Source organism: Montipora capricornis, chromosome 3, assembly GCF_036669925.1.
Source record: "Montipora capricornis isolate CH-2021 chromosome 3, ASM3666992v2, whole genome shotgun sequence".
NCBI classification, from domain to species: domain Eukaryota; kingdom Metazoa; phylum Cnidaria; class Anthozoa; order Scleractinia; family Acroporidae; genus Montipora; species Montipora capricornis.
The window spans coordinates 73,278,607-73,301,106 of NC_090885.1; the positions used below are offsets into that span (position 1 = coordinate 73,278,607).

The 22,500-nt window shown below is 40.6% G+C and overlaps 2 protein-coding genes across 3 annotated transcripts in view; one reads left to right on the top strand and one right to left on the bottom strand.

The window, feature by feature from the left end:
* Positions 1-2,681, top strand: part of LOC138044021 (vesicular integral-membrane protein VIP36-like) — an 11,871-nt gene extending 9,190 nt beyond the window's left edge. The window contains exons 8-9 of the mRNA XM_068890601.1: positions 685-807; positions 1,365-2,681. Of these exons, the coding sequence (XP_068746702.1) occupies positions 685-807; positions 1,365-1,519 (278 nt within the window). The 3' untranslated portion in view covers positions 1,520-2,681. The remainder of the gene's footprint in view (positions 1-684; positions 808-1,364) is intronic.
* Positions 2,544-22,500, bottom strand: part of LOC138044019 (catenin alpha-2-like) — a 29,213-nt gene continuing 9,256 nt past the window's right edge. For both annotated transcript variants that reach the window (XM_068890598.1, XM_068890599.1), the window contains 20 exons: positions 21,863-22,066; positions 21,091-21,180; positions 20,651-20,803; positions 20,280-20,529; positions 19,611-19,811; positions 18,830-18,933; positions 17,933-17,980; positions 17,144-17,264; positions 16,255-16,521; positions 15,095-15,295; positions 13,426-13,689; positions 11,961-12,167; positions 9,056-9,201; positions 8,048-8,229; positions 7,348-7,396; positions 7,185-7,241; positions 6,469-6,603; positions 6,205-6,297; positions 5,352-5,372; positions 2,544-4,583 (listed from right to left, as the gene is read on the bottom strand). In XM_068890598.1, the coding sequence (XP_068746699.1) occupies positions 4,407-4,583; positions 5,352-5,372; positions 6,205-6,297; positions 6,469-6,603; positions 7,185-7,241; positions 7,348-7,396; positions 8,048-8,229; positions 9,056-9,201; positions 11,961-12,167; positions 13,426-13,689; positions 15,095-15,295; positions 16,255-16,521; positions 17,144-17,264; positions 17,933-17,980; positions 18,830-18,933; positions 19,611-19,811; positions 20,280-20,529; positions 20,651-20,803; positions 21,091-21,180; positions 21,863-22,066 (2,970 nt within the window). In that variant the 3' untranslated portion in view covers positions 2,544-4,406. The remainder of the gene's footprint in view (positions 4,584-5,351; positions 5,373-6,204; positions 6,298-6,468; positions 6,604-7,184; positions 7,242-7,347; positions 7,397-8,047; positions 8,230-9,055; positions 9,202-11,960; positions 12,168-13,425; positions 13,690-15,094; positions 15,296-16,254; positions 16,522-17,143; positions 17,265-17,932; positions 17,981-18,829; positions 18,934-19,610; positions 19,812-20,279; positions 20,530-20,650; positions 20,804-21,090; positions 21,181-21,862; positions 22,067-22,500) is intronic.

The following is a 22,500-nucleotide window of genomic DNA, read 5'->3' on the forward strand; positions in this document are numbered from 1 at the left end:
CGTCTGGTGTTAGAGAGAGTAAAATATGTAAGTGTCAATTGGCATTTATGGCATAATTATATTCTGTTAAATTTCCGTAACAGTGAATAACATTCATCAAAGAATGGTCACGAAATAGCCCACTTTCGATTTATTAAAATTCGGTCCTAAACAAAATAAAAGGCATCATACAAGTCCTCACATTCATTCCCCAGAACCTCGAGATGATGCCTTTTGTTTAGAACTGAATTTTTAATATATCGCGGAATGCTTTTCGTTCATTTTCGTCAGCAATTGAGCTCGTACAGTTAAAAACAACGATCGATAAAACTGGAATTACTAACTTTGAATTGATCTTGCACTCATTGTGGGTAAATACAGAGAGCCTGACTTGTATCGGCAACAACTTGAATGCACAAGGATCTTGGTTTTACTTTCCAGACACTTTAAAGATAGACTAGTATTTACCTCCAGGGCGCGCGGTTAGTCAAAGTCTGATTAAGCATATCTTGGATAACTACAAATGAAACTTAAATTGAGGTTTACAGTTGTAATTGCATGTAGATAAATGTTCGTGTACTTCCCCCGCACCCCAAACACTGTTTTTGGAATACGAAAAGGACTTGAAACTCGTTTTTCTGAAGTACCGGCTAAACTTTGTTTGATTGATCGACCTTAAATGTACTGGCTCTGTGCAATTCACAGATAATCATGATATCATATCCATGAAGTTCTATGAAATTGACGTAACAGCTGCTGATGATGATAACAAAGACGAAGATCGCACCATTGTTGTTCCCTTTGCCTCAGGGGCGGAACCAGTGAGGGGTACGTAAAATATTTGCACATTTTATCTGCTTCTTGTATATTTAAGTCTCTTACACAGACACTTTTGTAAAAAACTTTGGACGGTTCCAATATTTCGTTGAAACAGAGCAACAACAGTTTCATGTCCATCGAATTTCCTGTGCGTTTGTTCGTCGGATATGTTGCCTTTCCACGTAAACATGCACATGTGATTGACACAAGAAAAGTTAATGATCAAATGAATGGTACATGTACATAAGCCAGCCCCTAGCTCATTGTGCACAGCTACGTCTTAAATCTCGAAACAAAGGCATTTTTGCCGCTGATATCGCACATTCGGGTGCAAGTTTATTGCGGCACATTGCTCCGAAAGGTCCTAGCAATTTTCACACGTTCAAGCCGAGCGGATCCCCCCACCAAACGTTAGAACATCTTCCACTTTACATGATCAGAGATACAGTGTAAGTGTACAACAAGTGTAAAGGTTCCCTGAAAAGTTTTTAAATTAGACTTGAAAACTCACACGGAGGAAGGCGGATATGATATTAATGGGTTTGTCTTTTTTTCTTTTTCTCTAGAACGCGTCGAAGACGTGCCTGGCAGCTTCTCTTCAAGGACAGTAAAGGTTTTCACCTGGATATTCTGGATCGCTCTTGTAGCGGTGTGTGTACTTGGAATCTCTTTCTACGTCTACAAAAAGCGACAGGAAGATTCAAAGAAAAGATTTTATTGAAGGAATTGCACAAGGCCGGCTCAGGAGTTATGTCGATGAATTACAGAGGAGGACATTGGCAGCTGGTTAAACAATCAAATCTTCTGCCTAGATTCTGCAAAGCATCTTACACGGAGTGGAATTAAAGACAAAATTCATTGCACAACTATGGGAAGTTCTGATTGAAAGAGTAGGATATAGTTATTTTCAAAGTGACTCTGGAGTGCAAACTGGTCTTCCACCTTTGTGGAACAATTCGAAAGTGATATCGGGTACCATCCGTGGCACAGTGACACATTTTACGATTTCCAACGTGTGCTAAGGTCACACGTTGTTACATGCTTATTCCACACTTGTCCGTGCTCCAGTGTAGTTATTTTTACATTCACATAAACGTACTGCGAATGGGACGGAGGATCTTTGTGCTTTGCGCTCTCACACAAGCGCCTGTCCTGTCAGTTCAGGGCCATGAACTATCACTTTTGGGTTTTTTATGTAATCAGGAATAAATTATTACGGCTTGTCCGTTGGAGAGACAAGCGTTGATCGTTCGTCGAACAATCCGGTGCTGCTGAATGACTTGCTTAATTAATATCACTCACTAATTTTGGAAAGAAAATGTATGAAACGTGGTCTTGTTTTCGACGAACTGTTTAGTGGACCATACATGTATTTGCTCAAAATGACAAATGGACCTTTCGAGGGTAGGTTCAGGGTGGAAGGTGATATGTGCCGGAGCCATTAGCCCATGGGAATTGTGAAGTTTTTTTTTGTTCGACGAAGACAGACTTTACTTTGGCTCCTAGAGTAGTAAGTAAAACAGGATGGTTTGATAGCCCACCCCGAGGACATGTAGATTTCGTAATTTTCTAGTGAAAAACACCCATTATTGGTTTCCCTTAGTTTTCCACTGAAAATTTGTTCGACACAAAGTCAAGATGTGTTGCGAATATTATGGTTGTCCGTTAAAGTTTCGCCCAGGAAAATGTTGGGAAAGTTCCTTTCACATGTCTAACCCCCATGAACAACTCGGCTTTCCACGGCATCACGAAATGGCAAATCTTTATTTGTCGACCTTAAAAGCAGTTCAAAGTTCTCACAACAGTAAACGACCCTTTTTATACCATTGTAAGTTCATATTTACTAACAGTAGCCAATACAACACAGTGTGATCTTTTGACCGTTCATTTAAAAGTGCTCCATTGGTGGTGCTCCGAAACATAAGGTCCCAAGAGGTATCAACAACATTTACTTCATTTTGTAAGAGAAAACACTGCAGAGAACCTTCCTATTCTAGGCTGGCCCCTTCAAAGTACTTTATTGGAATTGCAACAGAATTTTTCTTAGCTTTCGAAGCTGCAGCAGCTTTTACCAACGGCAACGCTTCCTGAAAGAGACAAGAAAATCACGGCGCGGCGTTGGAGTTTTGTGCAACTATAAAACGACTTGGAATGATAAACTTTCCGTTTTTCACGTTGCTGTTGACTAAGCTCTCTTCTCATGACGTAAAACTAGTACATCATTTACAATTGTTTCAAGGGAAATAACTTCTCCACCAAACAGAACGGTTGGTGAGTTCAACTCACTCTTCTATTCCAAGGACGTATGCGCCTATTTCACGCTATTAATAGTCCAACCTAAATAATGGAAAAGCAATTGCTGGATGCCCTTCAGGGTAAAGTTCTACCTTGCATTTGCATACATTCAGAGATCACATGAGATAGCAAGTCACGTGACTTCGAGCTCAGTGCGAGTTTCAAAGTGTGACTGATGAGGGAAGAAAACTAAAACTTGCGAAATTGAATTCTCCATTGTACATAACACCCGGAGATAAAAGACTTTCTAGAGAATCTGGCGATTCTGGAATTCCTTCTCCTTCAGAGACCCGTTTCTCGAAAGTCCCGAAAACTTTTCGGGCCCGAGAAGCCATTTGTGAAACTGCCAACCGCTTGTTTTGGAAATCGGATCTTTTCACATGTTTTCACGGCAAAAAAAAAGAAGAATGACTGTGAAGTTTGACAACCTAAATCCTCTCTATTCTTGAGATACAAAGGGAATTGTGACACCCGAAAATGGCCCGTAACGTTTCGGAACTTTCGAGGAACTTGCCCGGGTTGCTCGAAGCATGGCTAGCGCGAACCAGCGTTAAATACCATGGAAACCTATAGGTTTTGATACCTCTTAACCAACGGTTAGCGCCAACCAGGCTTCGAGCCACCGGCCCCTGTCGTTCAACCCAACCCTTGAGGATACCTTATTTAAGACGCAATTTGACGAATTTTTCGAAGTGAAATAAGCAACTCTGTACCTGGACCACTCCATTCGTTCTTTCAGTATTTTCTAAAAAGGAGTGCCCAAAATTTAAAACTAATATCTTACAGCAAAGTTCTTCCTATAATTGCAATGTGTGTACAAACCAAGGATTTTGGCTACGTTCGTTATGCCGGCAACTCTTTGTTAATAATGCTAACCTCAAGGGGAATCTGCTGACGTCATGATGACATTTTGTCTTGCTGGACTGACATAAGAACTTGTTTCAAACGCGCATTGCTACTGAAATTGACTTCAGAAAATTAGAGGACCTTGTTAAACTAAGCTACTAAAGATTACCTTCTACAATGGGCTACAAGTTGACTTCTCGGAGGATTCACAAAAAGCACAATTAGCTTGGCCGAGGAAAAAATTGTAATCAACACCGAATTCCCTTATACCAAGGCACTGTTTTAAACTTAACTGAAGGGTTGCTTAGCACCTTTAAGAAACATCTGCTTATCTGACCTCCCACAAAGAAAGCAAGACCAAGATTATACAAGTGGACTTCAAAGTCTTACTAATAAAGCGAACGTAGTCTAATTTTCCAACAAAGGGATGCTTGTCAAACTTAAAAAGAGAAGCCAGAGTTCATTATTCAGTAGAAGTCGGGTTGTCTTTTTATCTCCGAAGTGTCAAATTCCGACAGCGCTTGTATAGGTGATTCCTGTTTGACTTTTTCCGCCCGCTGTAACTGTGGTATGCGGTCATCTTTGTCAAGGTTAACAAGTGGTTTCTTTTCTGGAGCACGCATGCGCCAAGTGACACTGGAAGTCTACACAAAAATGCAAAAAAAAAAATGTCATTATTTTGATAATGATAATAACAATGATAATGATTTTGAAATCGAGAAGGAACAAGCAAAACTTTAGGATTAGTATTTTTAACGTTCTCTTACAATTTCATTTTATTTTTTCAAAAGAAAATGGCTATGACAATTATGTATTCTTATGAAAAAGTTTTTCAAATTAGGTCAACCAATTGTGACGTATTTATAGTTATCATTATTATTTTTATATATACATATTTTTAAAGTTTATATATATAATTATATTATGCACAAAACAACGTTGACTTTTGATCTCCTAAATCCACACCAAAGACGACAAAATGTCCTAACCACACGATGAACAGCTGTCTTTGCGCACAAATTGCCCTGAATGAAAACGGATCGCTGATTATTGTAAATTTATCCTTCTGTAACCACCCAAAAAAGCTGACGTGGAACGTAACCTCAAGGCGCGCTCCAATCGGCGTTCAAGTGTATTATCCGGAATAGGTCATTATTTAAGCTAGTAAATACCATATTTACAAAGCAAGGAAGCCCCGGATTCATGATGTGAACTGAATAGCTTCGTCATCGTGCGAGAGTTCAGTTTTCCACGTTATTCACGTTCAACACTGTAATTTCCCGATGCAACAATACATCCCTCGGTCTGGTTCCCCCGACCCTCTCAAATTTTCACATGGTCAGCTGACGATGTCAGATTTGTGAATAACGACATCTTTGACATTTTACAAAAGGAAGTTCAAGAAATCTTACCCTTGCTTCTCCCGATTTATGCTGCAGAAGGGAAGAAAAAAGCAAACGATTAGCATGTGATAGCACAAAAAAATTGTTAGAGCGACGAGGGACAAAATAATTGAATCACGGACATGAAGGGCCCCAATCAATAATCAATAGACCTTTTTGAAGATACGGCGGTCATTTCGATTTCTATTGTTTCAAATAGCTATTATGGGATGCACAGGGAGCAAATGCGTATTAATTTGCCCCCTGAGCATCCCATAATAGGGCCGTTTATACGAGAGAAAATAAGCCGAGGCTTACATAAGACGCGAACACCCCGTATAAATGGTACAAAATCTACGTTCACGGCTTTTTCTATCCTGGCCTGGGAGTTTATACTCGTATAAATAGTTCCTTTCGCGTATTATGTACGCCGCGGCCAGAGTAAGCCGTGGCTTATTTTCTCTCGTATAAACGGCCCTAATGTCTTTCGAAACAACAGAATTCAAAATGGCCGCTGTATCTGCAAAAAGCGTATTATTTGGCGTCGAAGTATGATAGTCCTAGCTGAAATTCCAGGGCTAAGAATCACAAGGGAGAAAATACAACTTGAAGCAAAGAGAACAGCATGGCCAAGTGGACGAGGGCCTCAGTTGAAAATCCAAAGATCTCCGTTGATAACTACCTGCAGTTGTCCTTGGTAGCCAAAAGATGAACAACTACGCGTCTTTTGTAAATGGCCAACCCTTGTGTCTCCCGTCAGTCCCATACCTTAAGCTAAGTTTATTTCCATTCACCATTTTTACTTCGTTAAACCTGGGAATCACGGCTTTACGAGAAGCGGCCAGTCGAGTATATTATTATGTTAAAGGAGGGAAAATCTTACCTTCGTATTTGCGACGTAAGAAGCCTTGACAGTTGAGATGACAGCGTTCATAAGATTCTTGGCAGCTGTGATAAGAGAAGTTGCACTGTCCAACTGAGAAAAAAAGAAAGTAGTATCAGAGTCTTTTGCAGTTCAAAGTTTAAATCTTTTAATTCATGTGATATTAGGAGCCTCGATCGTTTCTCCATCGGTGATTCACTATCATAACTATGCACCCTTCTGGTTGGTTGTCTCAGTGGATATGCCGGAAATAACGTAACTTACCCCTGATACGACAAGCTCTCCACTGATCATCTGTACATCAGCTTTCACTCGCGCTGTAATGGTCAGTTGGTGGGAGTAGAGAGCGATACGCTGTATGTAAGCCAGCAGGTCATTTTTGGAACTTGAATCAGGACACTAAGGAAAAAACAAGAGAGACAATGTCTATGTTCGTTGTTAATTGTAAAAAAAATGTTAAAGCGCCTTCCGGTCAAAAATTACGCTGCGGGTACTTTCTTTCCCTATCACTACATTCTCACATTCTCTCAATTCCCAGGCAAAGCAAAATCAATTGCGACTTCCCCGGTCGCTCCTTCCCACTCTTAGATCTAACCTCGTGTATTTTCTTTGCGTAATGATTAGTCTCCGACGCTGGTACTAAGTGAGAAGAGCTCGACCGAGTGCGAAGCCGCGACGTTGAAACGGAGTGGAGATCTGCCGCTTGTTTTCGCGGCTTCGCCACTCGCTCGGGCGCTCCGCACGAAACCCAAAGCTACGCAAGCTACGTCATAATTGGCTAATTGGATGGTCTGTCTCTGTTGTGATTGGCCAGAGTAATTATCTTGCTTTACGTTTGCCTCCACGCCACTACTGAAATGGAGTACTACGTCCTTTGGGCGACTGCAGTGCCTTATATGATGATTTGACAATCTGAGCGGAAGTAATCGTTCTAGTCAATATTCTTAACACCGTCGCATTGGAAAGTGTTCGATACTTACCCTCTGGGCTATTTCGGTCGCTTTCTGGTTCATCTTGGCTCCAGCTTTGGCAATTCTCTAAAACGAAAAAAAAAAAAGTTTTAATGAGCACACAATCGTTCGTATTCAAAATAAAGTTAGCCAATAACCGATCAATTGAAAATAAATTGCCTAAGCACGGTACCTTGGCAGCGTCAATAACATCCATAGTTGTTTTCAATGGTCCAGTTCCCCTGAAAAACGTAAATAGCAGAAAATAATCAAAAATATCTGTGACGGTAGTAAAAAAAGTAAGTCATTTGTTACCAATCAAATGGGACAAAGGACTGAGCGGGGGCAAAAAGTGAATATAGACGGTTTTCAACCAATCTCTTGAGACCAAGATGACAATGATGGAATGTACAAACGAACAAAAGAAGTTCATGAGAGATCTTTTATTTTCGTCCACCAACATGACGGCGAAGACGTAATGTGAAAACTAGCCTGCAGAGCCGACATTTTTTGGCAGCAGAGGCTTGTCAAGACTAAATGTTTCGAACACAAGTCCGCCATTTTGAAAGCAGAGAGGGGTTGGCGCGAGAGACTGAGATAGGGGAGGGGTATTTTACTCCCCCTGCCCCCTCCCCTAGTACAAGTGTAAGTTGAAAGTCCTCTCCCCTGGGACATTTTTCACTCTCCCCAGCTCTTCGTCACGTTAACTATCCAAGATGGCGGCATTGTCCCTCGATCCCATCAAAATACGCCAGCCCTGTAGGCTAGGTGAAAACCATCTATATTATTGCGGAAATGCGTAGTCATACAAGTGTTACTGACTTAAACTTTAAAACAACAGTTTCATCGCTAAAGCAAGGGATTTGAACTTGCGTTAACTAATAATTGCCCACCTTGTAAAGTCTGACATTTCCATCATCATCATGCACATCTTCTTCGCCAGGATAATAATATCGTTTCCACTTTCGTCCCATTTAGTCAACTCTCTGTCTAGTTTCTTCTTCTCCAGCTTAAGTCCCTCAGTCAGCTGCTCAATCTTGGCTTTTTCTTCTGCCGGCAAAGCTCTCATGAGCGACTATTCAAGCAAAAAGACACCACATCGAAATTGCCAACATTGTGCAAAAATGCTAAATCCCAGTGGCTCTTAAATAGTTGGATTTTGCTTGACATATTGAAATTACAATAAGAAGAGGAGGGCAACTGCTAAAATCAACCCAAGCTTTTCACAAGGAAAATGCCACGAAATACAAACTGCAGCTGCTTGCAGGGACGCCTCCGCTTTCCACTGGCAGCAACGGAATATCACTTAAATTACAATAATTCGTTTCAAAAAGCTGATACAATCTTGTATCAGTTAGGAGCATATAGTTTATGGAAAAATTGACTGCGATAGCGTCTGTGTGTTTTATAATATTTACAAGAACACCATGTATAAAGGGACTTTGAGGAAAAGCGATTTTTCTGGACAGTTACGAACGACATTCAAGACTGAAACCAGGCGCACGAATCAAATACAGATAGAGATGCACTTTTAAGCAAATGACGAAATAAGGATTTATTGTTTTCTGAAAGGCCACATTAAAAGATACCCACAAAAACCCTTCACAACTCACAGAGACTTGGCTTATCTCATTAACTTGTACTTTTATACACGCCTTTTGACCGTTGTTGCCCGTTAAAGCTCTCGAATAACCCTTGGTCCTACACTAACGGGGTATTTACAAAAGACCAGCACGAGTTACTATCGGCCTCCATACATTTATTCCTTTGCGTTTACATGAGACCGGCCTGACAATGAACTCAGACCGGTCTGACTTTAGTCGTCTCGGTTGCAAAAATTTCCTGTTCGTCCCGGTCTCATGTAAATACCCCCGAAAACTTTAATCTGTGACTCTCCCTACCCTTGCGCTTCTCTTGGACATGCTCTTGTCCTTGTCCCAGTCATCAGTGTCATCAAATTCGGATCGTGCTTCGTAATCGGACACGGCTCCTTCTCCTTCATAATCAGAAACTGGTTCATATTCCGATTCGGCTGCATTCATGGCACCTGTACAACGAGAAATAATATCATCCAGACCGTAAGGGTTAGGTACACCTCTACGTCAGTTCAGGTAAACCTATCTAAAATAAGTGAATTTTGTTCATGAAAATCCTTTAACAAAAGTTGCGTTTTCATTTTTTTCCACAGACCATTCCGAAACCAAAGCAAGCAATTCATACGCCATTAACGTAGTAAACTTGGCAGTTTTACGTGCTTACATGTATCTATTCCTTCTGTTAAGATCCTCGAAATAATTTGCTTCGAGACCTTCTTCAAGGTAATGATAATCAGAGTGCCCATTTTCAAACTGACGTCAGCCCTTACAGTGGGTCAGCACTCACGATTGCTCTCTCTCTCTTTCCAATCAAGTTACATAACGAAAATATACCTTCATTTCATTTATGCATTCAGCGATAAAGCCCATTGAGAGACAACAATAGGATACGAACTACCTAACACAGGCCGATCCCCGAGGGTAAGTGAGCGTAACGAAGACTAGGCCATACAACGCACAGACCACAACACCGGGAACACCATGCCCCGCTCTTTGCGAAGAGCGTGTGGGTTATTTTACGTCCCACAAAAAATCCGAGCGCTGCTCGGCAGGAGTGGAAGCTACGACCTTCCGATTACTAGTTCGGATGCTTTACGTGGTTCGTGGTTCACGTGACAATTGACCGAATGCATAAATGGCGACGAAAAAAATATTCTTTTGCCTTTGTGCTAATCAGACCAACTAGTCTCGTTCTAAAGTAACCTTTCATTTGTATTTTGGCCGTGCTAAGGAGGCTATTGGGTCTAATTAGCACAAAGACAAAGGATTATTTTTTTGGCCGCCAGTTATACATTCGGTCTATTGTCCGGCTATAGAGTGTTTTCACTTGACGTCACGGCGGCCATCTTGGTGTCCCTAAACAATGGAACGGCGGTCATGTTGGTGTTCCCAACTAATCTTCCGGGAATTGAGTTATATTATCATGCAATCGTTTTCTTTTGTTTCAGTTGAAAAACAAGTTTACTGATCACGTGAGTGAAAACGGTCTATACTGCCAGGATTAGGGAGTTCATGATCAAGAAACCAGGGCTACGGCAACGCCAAAATTGGTTAAAAGAACCAAAATGATCGTGTTGCTCGCATTTTTGAACGTTTCTCTCCCGTACTCGTCAAAACTACAACGTGAAATTACCAAATTTAAGGTTTTGACGACCATGTGGACAAACTAAAGTGAATCTTTCAGTCTCACTCTTTACTTCAAATCCTTCCGTACCAATCCAGTTGTAGGACGCTTTGTCCACATTGTATAATGTAAACAACATGGAATAATCATGAAATACTTAGAATAGCTCACTCTTATATTTTGAAGTGACGTTTTCGTGGCTGCAGCCATCGTGGTTTCTTAAACTCCCTATTGGGGACTTGTACATCTACGACGGCGATGGTCGACGAAATCGTCACCTCAAAATATAACTTGGCTCGATCATAAGTCTCGTTCACGTCCTACAATATGGGCGAAGAATCCTACAAATACATTGGTACGAGCGGTTTTAAAGTGAAAACAGAGAATTAAATATTCTATTTTCCATGCTTACGTTGTCGTCAAAACCTCAAATTTGGTGATTTCACGTCGTCGTTATGCAGAGGACCGCCAACATACTTTCTAAAATCAGTCCTGCACGGGCAGCACGATTATTTATGCTCTTTTAACCAATGATATTATTGTTTTGTGACGTTGTCGTAGTCGTAACCGTCGTTTCGTAGCACCGACGACGAGTACGACTACGCATACGAGATCTGGACGCAAGCTCTAAAGAGCATGCGCAAAGTCTAAAATCTCGTACTGCGGACTCATAGCACGACGAGTTTGAAATGAAAAGTCGTAGTGGGAAAACGAGTTGGACCGCCGACCTTAAAGTCGTTGAAATTTACTTTATTTTTGCTTTAGAGGAGTGATACAGACATTAACATACATATATATATATATATATATATATTCATTGAAATTTTATGGTGAAAATAGGATATGGGCTCGGATTATTAGTATCGTTACAACTGCTTTTCGGAACTGCAGCCAGTTCGCGCTCGCCATGAAGTAAACAAACGAAAGAAGGAAAATATTCGATTTTTTTACAGTTGATTTTTTCAGCAGATTTATCCTGACAGGAACTCGATAGACTAATTATCAGCGGTGTGCTTTTATTTTCTTTTGCTTTGGTAGGCGCAAACTTTACTCACGAAAAAACCGAATAAAAAGTTGAAAAACCGACTTCTGATCGAAATTCGTTCATGTGTAAGCTAAACTTATCTCTTTTACAAGTTGTCATAAGCGAACTAAGCAGTTTTAATCTTAACTATTTTTAAACTTGCTCTTGTAGCGCTTTCATAGACTTTTTGCTGAACGTAAAAGCGCCCACTAAAGTTTAAAAAAGGCGGCACATTATTTTAATACTCGTTTTTCATGTATGCTTAACCTTATTTTTTCGACAACGAGTGGGCAACGAGTACGACTATGAGAATGAGCTAAACTCGTACTCGTAGTCGTTCTCGTCGTCGCAGCTTAAACTCTCTATTGTTAAGTCTAGTACGGAGGGCAGTTTCAGTTTCTAACGATGAGCTCGTCACCCAAGTTCCTTCGTTCAGGAACGAGGATGTGCGCTATGCTAAAAATTAGCCTATATGAAATTTGAACAACTCAAAGCGAGTGATAATATATTGCCTGCCAATGAACTGGTTTATAACACAACCTCAAGATTGGTAAATAACTCACTTATTTCTTCCTCTACAGATGGACTGGTTATCATCTCCTCGATAACAGCTGGTCCTTTATATCGCGGCTGGCTCACCACCTTAGCCCATTTGACTTGCTCAGGGCCAGTGTAACCAACGAAGGCCCAAGAGCCATGGAACCCGGGATGAACATTTCCAGAAGCACCTATGTCATAAAGTGCCTCCTTCGCATCGTTCACTGAGGTACCTGCAAAAATTAGCAATGGCACATTTAACGAACTTATCGAAATTGAGCAAGGATCTGTAAGGGGAGCAGGGCACCAATATGGCCCGCGTTAGATCCCAGACTCAACTTCATACATATGTGGGTTGTGTTTGTTGCTTCTCTACTCTGCTCTGAGGTTTTTCTCTGGGTACTACGCTTTTTCCCGTCTTCTCAAAAGAACATTTGATTTGAGTTTAATGTACAATGTCCCCTAACTGATAGTGCACCAGCATTTAGAGACTTAACACGTAAAAAAATATTTTTTCTCAATGCGCGATCGGGCGGAATTTTGCGAATCCTGCAATCTGATTGGCTCTAGGAGCGGGCGGAATTTTTCTACCTTGACACCGAATCCGTTAACATACAGAAGTTTTAGTGTTTCAAAAAAGATCTTTATTAGACAAGAGGTTTGTAAATGGAATTCAAATAAAAATATTTCTCTTTGAAACGTTCAGTTTGTCAGTAGCTTACTGCAATTTCTGGCATAGCGTGGACCCTGAGAAAAATGCTGGCTTGACAAAAACTCGAACCAATGAGCATGCCATTGCACTTCGCACTGATCGCTTTAAGGGGGGTGGCACTTAACTACAGAAAGACCATAGTTGCTAAGGAGGATTTTTAGTCAAAGAGCCCTACAAAAAGGTTGCATGGGTGGTTCTATAAAGAAACTTTTTCAATGGAAATCTGACATTACTTCAATCAGAATGCGCATGCGCAACTGCTGCGTTAAAAAATTGTGAAAAATATAGTTAACTCGCTCATTTTAAGGCATTTTCTGTTTTGGTCACGTGATTTGCCAAATATGGTTGTGAGTCGAACCAGACAAACAAATGTTAAATAGAACACACTTGGCAAAAAATGGTAACTGTGCAGTTGAAGGGATCCATAGAAACAGTTTGGTAGTTAAGGGCCACCCCCCCTTAACAACTGAACTATCAAGCCAACAGGGCGTCATTAAAGTGCATTTTTTCATAGCGTCGGGACGAGAAGGAACTTTTTCGCTTGATACATCAGTTAACCCTTTCCAGCATTAAATCGTCTGGCATAGCCAGAGTAAATCTATACGTGTGGCTCTTGGTGGTGAAAGGGGCAAACATTACTCTCTGATTGTAGTGGAAGGGAATTCACGCATTTTCAAAGCACAGAAAACTTCTAGTCCTAAATTTACTTCATTTATTGTGATACGCAGTATTACCACACTTTATCTTATTTATGCACTTAAAGATGTCCCAGTACTTACCAGTGCTTCCTTGGGTACCAATCAGCACTATTCTCTCCTGGGGAAGCTGTTGTAAGAACGTTCCCATTTTCACTCCCTCCCCCTTAGATGAATCAGCCGTGTCGAAATTCGCTGCCATAATAAAGTTTCTGTCGCTATCCAAGACGACAATGTTATGTCCCCGGAGCATCGGTGATCGCTCAATTCCATTGACTTTGATTGATGTTCGGCCTGTTCCCTTTGGATCGTCCTCTCCCTCAGCAACGATGCTCACTTTCACCAAACCTGTCAAGATGTGAAAATTATCAAGATGTCGAAAGATGTGCGCCTTTAACGCCCTATGTTCAGTCACCTCCCCACACACTTGCCCCTACAATTTCCTTTGGCCAATCGCGAATACCCAACTAGACAGAAGGACCAATTAGATTTTGAAGAGAATCCATGCCGCCAGTGTCAGAGCGCGGGAAAAACCGGGTGCGATTAATTAACAACAGTGATTTTCTACTTCGCTTTTGGCGAAAATTGTAAAACGGTTACTCCGACTATGACTTCAGCTCTTTGTCAGTGTCGGTTTCAAGAGGAGAAAGCATTCTATAAAACTTTCAAACCATTTTTTCCGATTTGTAGGAATCGTGAAAGGCAATGCACCTTATTATTAATATATACATATATATATATACATATGGCATATTATATACATACATATGTACATATGGCAAGCAATTCTAAGGCCAAACGGAGCACCGGATTGGCTGGATTTCGGTCAGGATTTTACAATACGGACCATTACCATGGAAACGGGCCGTTTCCGTATCTTTTCTCTCTCCCGGGAAATAGACCGATTCGGCTAACTCAATGTTGTACCCAATTCAAATACTTTGAGAATTAAACGTTTTGTTCCAAGCATTTCCATATCATTTATATTTGAATGCTACATTACCATGCAAACGAATACACCAGAGAGATTTGAATTGGGTACAACATTGAGTTAGCCGAATCGGTCTATTCAAGTTGAACGAAAAACAAAAATTTTTTCAAAGAGCGGAATTAATCTTTTTTTTCATCACGACAGTACAATTATAGTCCCCTAGGTTAAACTCTCATTTTACAGATAAAGTCTGAGAGCCCATTTCAGTGACCAAGTTTAAACTTCCGTTTATCTTATTGCTATAGTAATGTTTAGGTCTAGAAACTGATTTAGAATGGTTACTTTTTTAGAGTTAAGGTTGGTGTGTATATCCATGAGATCCTTGCCCGGAATTTAGTTTTACATGTAAAAGGTTACCCGTTGAAAGTTCGCTGATAGAAGACGAAAATTACACATTCACCAAGCGGAGAAGTGTGCGATCGCTCAAAAAAACGATGCCATATAATAAACAATTTACTGAACTCACCTGCTCGAGACCCTACTGGGGAATTTTAGCCTTCGGTCGTTTTTGAAAGGACATCGCTGCGCTCGGTCCGTACTGGCGCACCATTGGGCCAATATTTTCAGTTGAACTTAGTTTTCATCGACAAATGGAAGCCAAAGGTAAGAGCACATTTTAAAAAGGCTTTTGGTTTAGGAAAGAGAAGTCTTTTAGTATGCTACGAGTGTGTAATAACTTAAAGGCTCTTTTAAGCCGAGCATGTAGATTTCTGTCCAAGATGGCGTCTTTTGATATTTCCTGGGAAACAATACGAGACACACCTTTCTGCAATGCAGGAGTTGGTATCACCTGCGCCACAATCGAGGGTCCATGGTATCTGGGACGTACTTCTGTTCTCGTGTAAAATCTGGGTGAGGCACCAGTGCAGCCAGAAAAAGCATACGATCCATGATAACCAGGGTCAAACGGTCCTTGTGCTCCAAGACGCTCCAGCGCTGGCGCAGCAGCGCCAACGTTGTTACCTAAACGACAAGCGAGCGTTGAACATGATGCTTTCTGGGCGGTTTACAATTGTTATTGTAAAACCAAAAAATTAAAGAAATTATTTTAGCCAATCACGACAGAGGCTGGGAGTCATTCAAATGAGCCAATCAGAAATCAAAGTATGTGTCATGCAACCGGTGCTATGCAAGGGAAAGCGTGTAAGTTTGCCTCTGATTGGTTGATTATGTGACGCGTTGAGCAAATCACTGCACGTGGTAATAATAAAAACTCAAGGCAATGGTCAAATCACTTACAACACAATTTGTATACCGCTCAAAAATCAGGGCCCATCGTTAACAAAAGCTGAACACATCGATGGTTATCTACCACCCGTAAGGTTATGGCGGACAGTTCCTTCATTGGTACAAACGCAATTGCAGAAAACATCCGATAATATTTCACTGTCAGACAAAAGACTGGTTTCTCATTTGCTGCAGAATTTCAAAATAGGTAAAGTGGTTTAGTTTCTTCGCGCTGACGAAGGGTTAACGCTGGAAACGTCACCTTTCAAATTTTTTTACGGTGGTCAATTTACCATATCACCCCAGTTGATAAACGTATCTCTGTGGTGCAGAATTTGCCAACTTCTCTCTGAGCAAGCGTGCCACTAAGAAGACTCACGTTGGAGTAGGATAGAGGGAAAATAAGGAGATCTAGAAGGAACGCTAGACAAATTACACCTTAAACATCTATAGTTGCATTTGAGAATTTGTAGGAGTACGACTCTATAGAGCCAGCAGACCAGCAAGATACAGTCATTGTCCATTCAGGTTCTCGTGGCTCAATGGGTAGAGCATCAGATTGGTGTTACAGAGGTCATAGGTTTGAATCCTGCCTAGAACTCTGATTTTTCAGTCGTCCTTTCGCTTGCCGCAAAGCATCCTTTCCACGGCCTTATTACACCTCAAACATCTATATATAGTTGCAATGTACATACCTTGTTCCCTACCATTGACACCTTGAGTTGCAACAAGAACAACATGATCCTCTGGAAGTTGATCAAGAAACTGTTTCATTGCAGGACCCTCTCCTGCGTTGGTGTTGAAATTCTTTGCTGCCACAACTTCACCAATTGGATCAAGAACTACCACGTTGTGTCCTACTTTCCTTGGGCAGTGTTCCACACCATTGACCTTGATTGATGACACACCCATTCCACCTTCGTCCTCACCTCCCTCCGCACGCACGTCAAACTGAACCTTACCTGGAATGTGGCAAGTATTGGAAATTAAATGTAATCGGCAAAAAAGCGGCTATCTTGAGAACATAAATATTATTTTGGATCTATAGCAGAGATTGAAGTGATGTGGTTTAAGGTCCAAGATGATGAACAAACTGATAAAATTGATGACCTGGGTGATGATAAAGATAACGGAAATGATGATGATGATGATTGCTTTTGTAGTTCTTTCTCTTCCTTGAATTAACATTTCAAGGGATTTTGGAGGTTTTACATAATTTATGATTGTGGTTTCTTTCCGACAATTAGGACAACTAAAACCATGCTCTCCTGTCAATCTGATCCTTGAAACTCAAATTCCATAGTTCTCATATCTCCATTGCCTGGTTTCTCCATATTGTTCGTTCCATTTCAAATTGAAAAACGATACTTTATTGCCATTTGGAAATCTGGTTAAGACAAGGAACAACTTTTTAAGTTTTTCGATCAAAAATTCACTTTTTCAAGAAAATCGTAACTCAATTTCCAAAAGCACGAACTCTTTTTAATACTCAAAAATATAGGAAAAACATGCAATGTACAACTGCCTCAAAGTTTCAAAGAAAGACTCCACCAATGAAACATACAACATACTGGTACCACATACCGCTAGCTTTCAGTTGTTCATAGGCAGCTTGTTCCCTCGCTCGTGCTTGAGCCTCTGCAAACAGCTCAGGAGAATTATCTTCCATCTCAACCTCTTCCCCAACTCCTGATAAATCACGTCTCTGGAAAATTAAGCCATGATAAGAATTTTAGGAGACCAATATCGGTAAAGGCAGTTAAGGCCTACATCGCACATGATTGGGTGCCCAGGAACGCGAGGGCTGGAACTGGTACCTTCAAAACTATGCAGGTAGAACATGCAAGAGCCTGCCCTACCTGCAACCCAGCCACAACCCTGCCAGACAAACCCAGCCACAGCTCTAGTACCTGTCACACTGAACTGGAAAGAACATACTATGTATATGTAGTTAACAAGTACATGTAAGTAATACTACAAAAGGGAAAAGAAGGGAGAGGACACTAGAAAATGCAAGCTACACAAAACAACTGTATGCTGTGCAGAGTAAAATTACGAGCACATGCAAAGGGTACACACACAGACCACATCAGAATACCGCTGACACAGTAAACGCCAGAACAGTCTCTGACATTACTCCCAGAACAGGAACGCAACACCCGAAAATGCCAAATGCTAATGCAGACCACACTGTACACCCATAAATGCCAGCGCCACGACAAGCACTGAGTACGCTTCTCCTACTTGTTAACGAAGTTAAATTAAGTACTTAAAGCTTAAGAAAACACCATAACTCTATAACTCAAAACAAGGTTCTTCTTGCTTCTACCACAGTATTTGTGAAAGGGTAAAATAAAATTAATGTTTTCTTACTCTTCCAGCCAGCACAGCCTTCCTGATGTCCCTGATGCCTTCATAAACCTAAAAACAGCCACAGAAATTTCTATTTATTTGACAACCAAACAAGTAAGAGACTTAATTTCAAGCTGCAACTTGAAAGCTAAAAGTTTATCAAATGTTCACTTTGCTTAAAGAGGCACTAATGGTAAGCTTATGCAATGAGAAAGTTGTTGCCCCAAGACTCATGGATAGCAACATGAGGTCTGATGTTTCCTGGCCATTGTGGAATATTTATGTCTAAAAGAATGTTGTGAAGGTCTAGAGGATGTTACTTTGACTCAGGTAGAATGGAGAAACCACCTCGTGGTCATTGTTGAAGACAATGTTACAGCAATAACAGTAACAGCATGACAGCAAACAAGAGAAAATTAATGAAACGCTTTGGTTTTGCCACTCCAAAATGGGCAGAGAAACACTTATCAGGATAATCAATCCTGATCTTATCAAAATCTTATTTACAGTGAGTCCCATTACAAAAAGAACCACATGCTGCATGCAGCAGTTAAATGTGACATCGACACAAATCCAGGGACCAGAGCCCACAGATTGGGAAAGGGATGGAGGGGAGGGGGGTTGTGTAAGGGTTGGGGGGGGGGGGAAAGGCATACTGTATGCTGGAAAAGCCCCTGTATGTATTCTTATTTGAATTCTTGAGCAAGATCATCCAAACGGCTTCGAAAACCATTCACACATTGATTTGATTTTTAACTAATCAGAAGCGACATGGAACCACAAAGTACATGTAATTAGTTTAGTTTTCTTGAGTATCATTGGCTTTTTACATGATACACAATAAAATTTCATAAATATTTCCAGTGTTCACAGTTTTCTGATTTTCACAGTGATGTGAAAAACGTTTTTGTCACTCACCAGCTTAGATACATCAATGAACTGTGCTTCATCCACCTCACCATGGGGATCTTTGGCTAGAGTTGTCACTGATTGCTCAACAATCTGAGCAAAGTGTGGAATCACTGAGAGTAAAACACAAAAAAACATATCTAATTGCATTAAATGAACTGTGTTCCGTAGCAGTGAACCCTTTCTATCACAAGGTCCATCTCTGGTCAGGGCAGCTGGATTTTCCCAACAGAACACTTTGCAAGACATTCTCTGTCACAGAAGCCACAGTAAAATAATCATTTACAAGACCGTTTCATGCTTAGATGGGAGCCTGTTTCTTTATGTTAAAAAGACTGTGTGAGTGACATGATCAGACAAGGAGAGGTGCCTGAGAAGCTGAGGCTGCTTGGCCCCACAACCTGTTCCAGAGGGTAACCAAGACAACCCTGTGAGTGGCCTTCACCCAGACACAGTCACACTGCTAACCACTGGAAAACTTAATATATAATTTACCCAATACTCACCACATGGAAGGCAAGGAGGGTCGAAGAAAACTGGCAAATGTGACCCTCCATGGGAAAACAGTGAATAAGGTGAACGCACGCACACGTGCGGAAAAGTGCTGACAAATGCAAGAGAGCTGTAAATGCCTATGACTGCTTCCAATAATCTAAACAGGAAACTGCTGACCCACACTGTCTCAAGTTTAACTTAATAACCTAAATTGCATTTGGCCACATTAAATTTAAAAATTAAAAATATGACATACATGTACAAAATGGAGCAAATAACAATACAAGTAATGTACCTTCATTACGCATAACCAAAACAGCCCTCATGACATTATCAGTGTAAGGTCCTTGTTGATAATTCTCCATTTCGGCAGTAACCACATCTTCAAGCCTGGCAGTGCGGCCACGTATCTGTCCAGAAGTCCTGTCAACTGTTTGCGGGTCTTTATCTTGCAAAGCTTGCACACATTTGTTCACATCTTCCAGAATGTGGGCCTCTGTTGAAAAACCATATAGGGGGTACCAGGAGTTTGATTTTTTTACTCTTTTATATCAAAATGTAACTTACTTGTATAAAACCCTTTGTTTTTGCCTGATGCAGGTTACAGGGGCCATTGGTGGCATTGTGTTCATCGTCTGCACTTCGCACCTATGGAATCACATTGAAGCTGAGTTTTTGTGTCCAGGTGCATTCTAAGCACTTGTGTCTTACAGACAACTGAAAAATTCAGGTGGCTCCAACGTTATTCGATGTACATTTCTTTACCGGTACTCAGTTGCTGAGGTTGAATTTCATGGCCTCCATACTTTTTCTGGGAAAGAGATGTGTTGACCATCTACATGTAAGTCCCAACAAGCCAATAATATTTATAATAGTATATCATTGTCTAATGAACTAAGCATCATAGCTACATGTACGTGCCCTGTAAACTTGGCTAGAAAGTTTGCAGGCTAACAAAAGTCACCTGTTGTTGACAAAAATTCATCAATGCTGGTAATGTCATCAACAGCTTCAGTCAGGACTTGCAGCTGCTGTTCCCATGCTTCCTTGAAAACATCCATGTTCTCACGTGCTACCTTACTGTGGGGACGTGCAGCGAGAGTGCGAGCAGCATTTATCACTTGAGGACACAGACTTTGCAGGCGCTTGGCTGCTAGTCTCACCATCTTAACTTTCTCAGGGTTAACTGACATCGAACAAGCAAGGTTGGCCACCTACAGAATTGTAACAAACACTATTAACAAGATTGTAAAAAAGAATTCAAAGTTTTCAGTCTTAGGAACCAGTAGATTCTCTAGATTTTCTGAGAAAGTATTAATTAAACTGAGGAATCACCTCTTCAAGTTTTGCAGCATGATCAGTGAACAGCTTGGCACATTCCTCTACTTCTCTTTCATTCCCTGCTTGTGCAGCTTCAACTAACATAAGCAATGGCATTGTGGTTTCCAAGAAAGAATCAGATACGTGGTCCACAACTGCACGGCGTAACTACAAACAGGAAATAAGTTGCAGTTCTTTACATCAACAGGCTTTGGGTAGGCTGTACTATGGCCAGTCTTGCTGGTCAAATTTACTAACTAATAGGGTTTCCAAGTCACATGCAGTTGTCATTAATTTTGTACCTGTTTTTTACATGTACTTAAAGCACCTTCATCTCCTGGTCCTTTTGGATGTGGGTTAAGAATATTAAAATGACTTTTCAAAGAAAATAATAACTGCTATAAATTATTCTTATTCACTGAGCTTTCTATTGGATTTATAAAAGTTTCATTTACCTGACCTCGCAGTTCCCGTGTCCTCTTGCACATTTTCTCTAAAGCTTGATCTAGTGATCCACCAGGTGTTGCTTTTTTCTTACCCGTAGCCTTCAAGTATAGATAAATATGTTAAACTGATATATTCAAACTTGTTTAAGCCAGAATTTTTCACGCTTTCCTTTCGTGTACTGCACAGGTAACCTTCCTAACAGCAATGGTCCAAGAGGCAGCTAATAGATAGGTGGCATATAAAAGAGAGAGACATGTCAATTCTTTTAGCTGTGAGAGCTCAACAAAACTAATATGCTTTTGGAAAAAACATTAAGAGGGTTTTTAAACAAACCAGAACTTATACAGTACGGTTATGTGGTGGGCCGAGAGCCCACCACATAACCTGCAAATAACTGCCTACAATAAGTGTTTTGCTGCAAATAATATTCTGCTCATGTGTAATTGAAACCACACTCTTGTGTGAAAATGGCAGTTCACTTTCCTGAGCTTTCAGAAAGTGATTTAATTGTTGGGAATTGTGAAAAACAAACTCAGTCATAAAATGATGAAACAATGATAATATTATTATTGAACTCGGTTATCGCAAAATATCGTGATTTGTCAGATCAATAACATATAATTTTTTTTTTCTGCTCACCACTGACAAATCATGATATTATCAAGTTTTAGTTATTATTTTGTTAGAGTTCTTCAATTTGGATAAGAAGCTCAGTGCCAGGACTACTTGAGTTAATAAAAACTAAAGTTGAACAGCACAAAATTTATCAAAAACTCTTACATGATCCATGTACTCTGAGAGGAGATCCTGAAGTGCTTGTCTCACTCCGTTACAACTAGCAATGATCTTGTCACGCGTGTCATCTCTTGTTGAGATAGAGTCTGCCAATTGAGCTGCTCCACCAATAATGCTTTCCAGGCGTTGTTCTAATGTGGGACGGGTTCGCTTCTCAGAGTAGGCACTGGGGTCCATTGCAATTTGCGACTGAAATATGGATACCACATGCCTCTTAACTGCTTGTTGACTGAGTTAAGATGCCAGTGATAATTTTAATGTTCCAGTTAAATACAAAGGTAATCAGTAAAATTAATCGTGTCATTGGAGGCACTTGTAAACCAGTGGTTTCAATAACTGTTGAAGTAGATGCCAGCGCTGATCAATGTAAGCGGCGGTCGCTCTTTTCTTTCACAAGGGTTTGAATGAAAAATCAACGCAGAGTAACCGGCGGTGAGAGGCAAATTTCTGACAACATAGAAGATAGTACCGCAAGTGACAGGTTTCTAATGAAACCCCTGGTAATGGCCACAGAATTTGTACAAAACATCACAAAAGCATGGCTGTATTAAAGTGTCATGACTTCAGACTCATTGGCCAGTGAAACAAACATGTACGATTAACAGGTGTATATAGGAAAAATT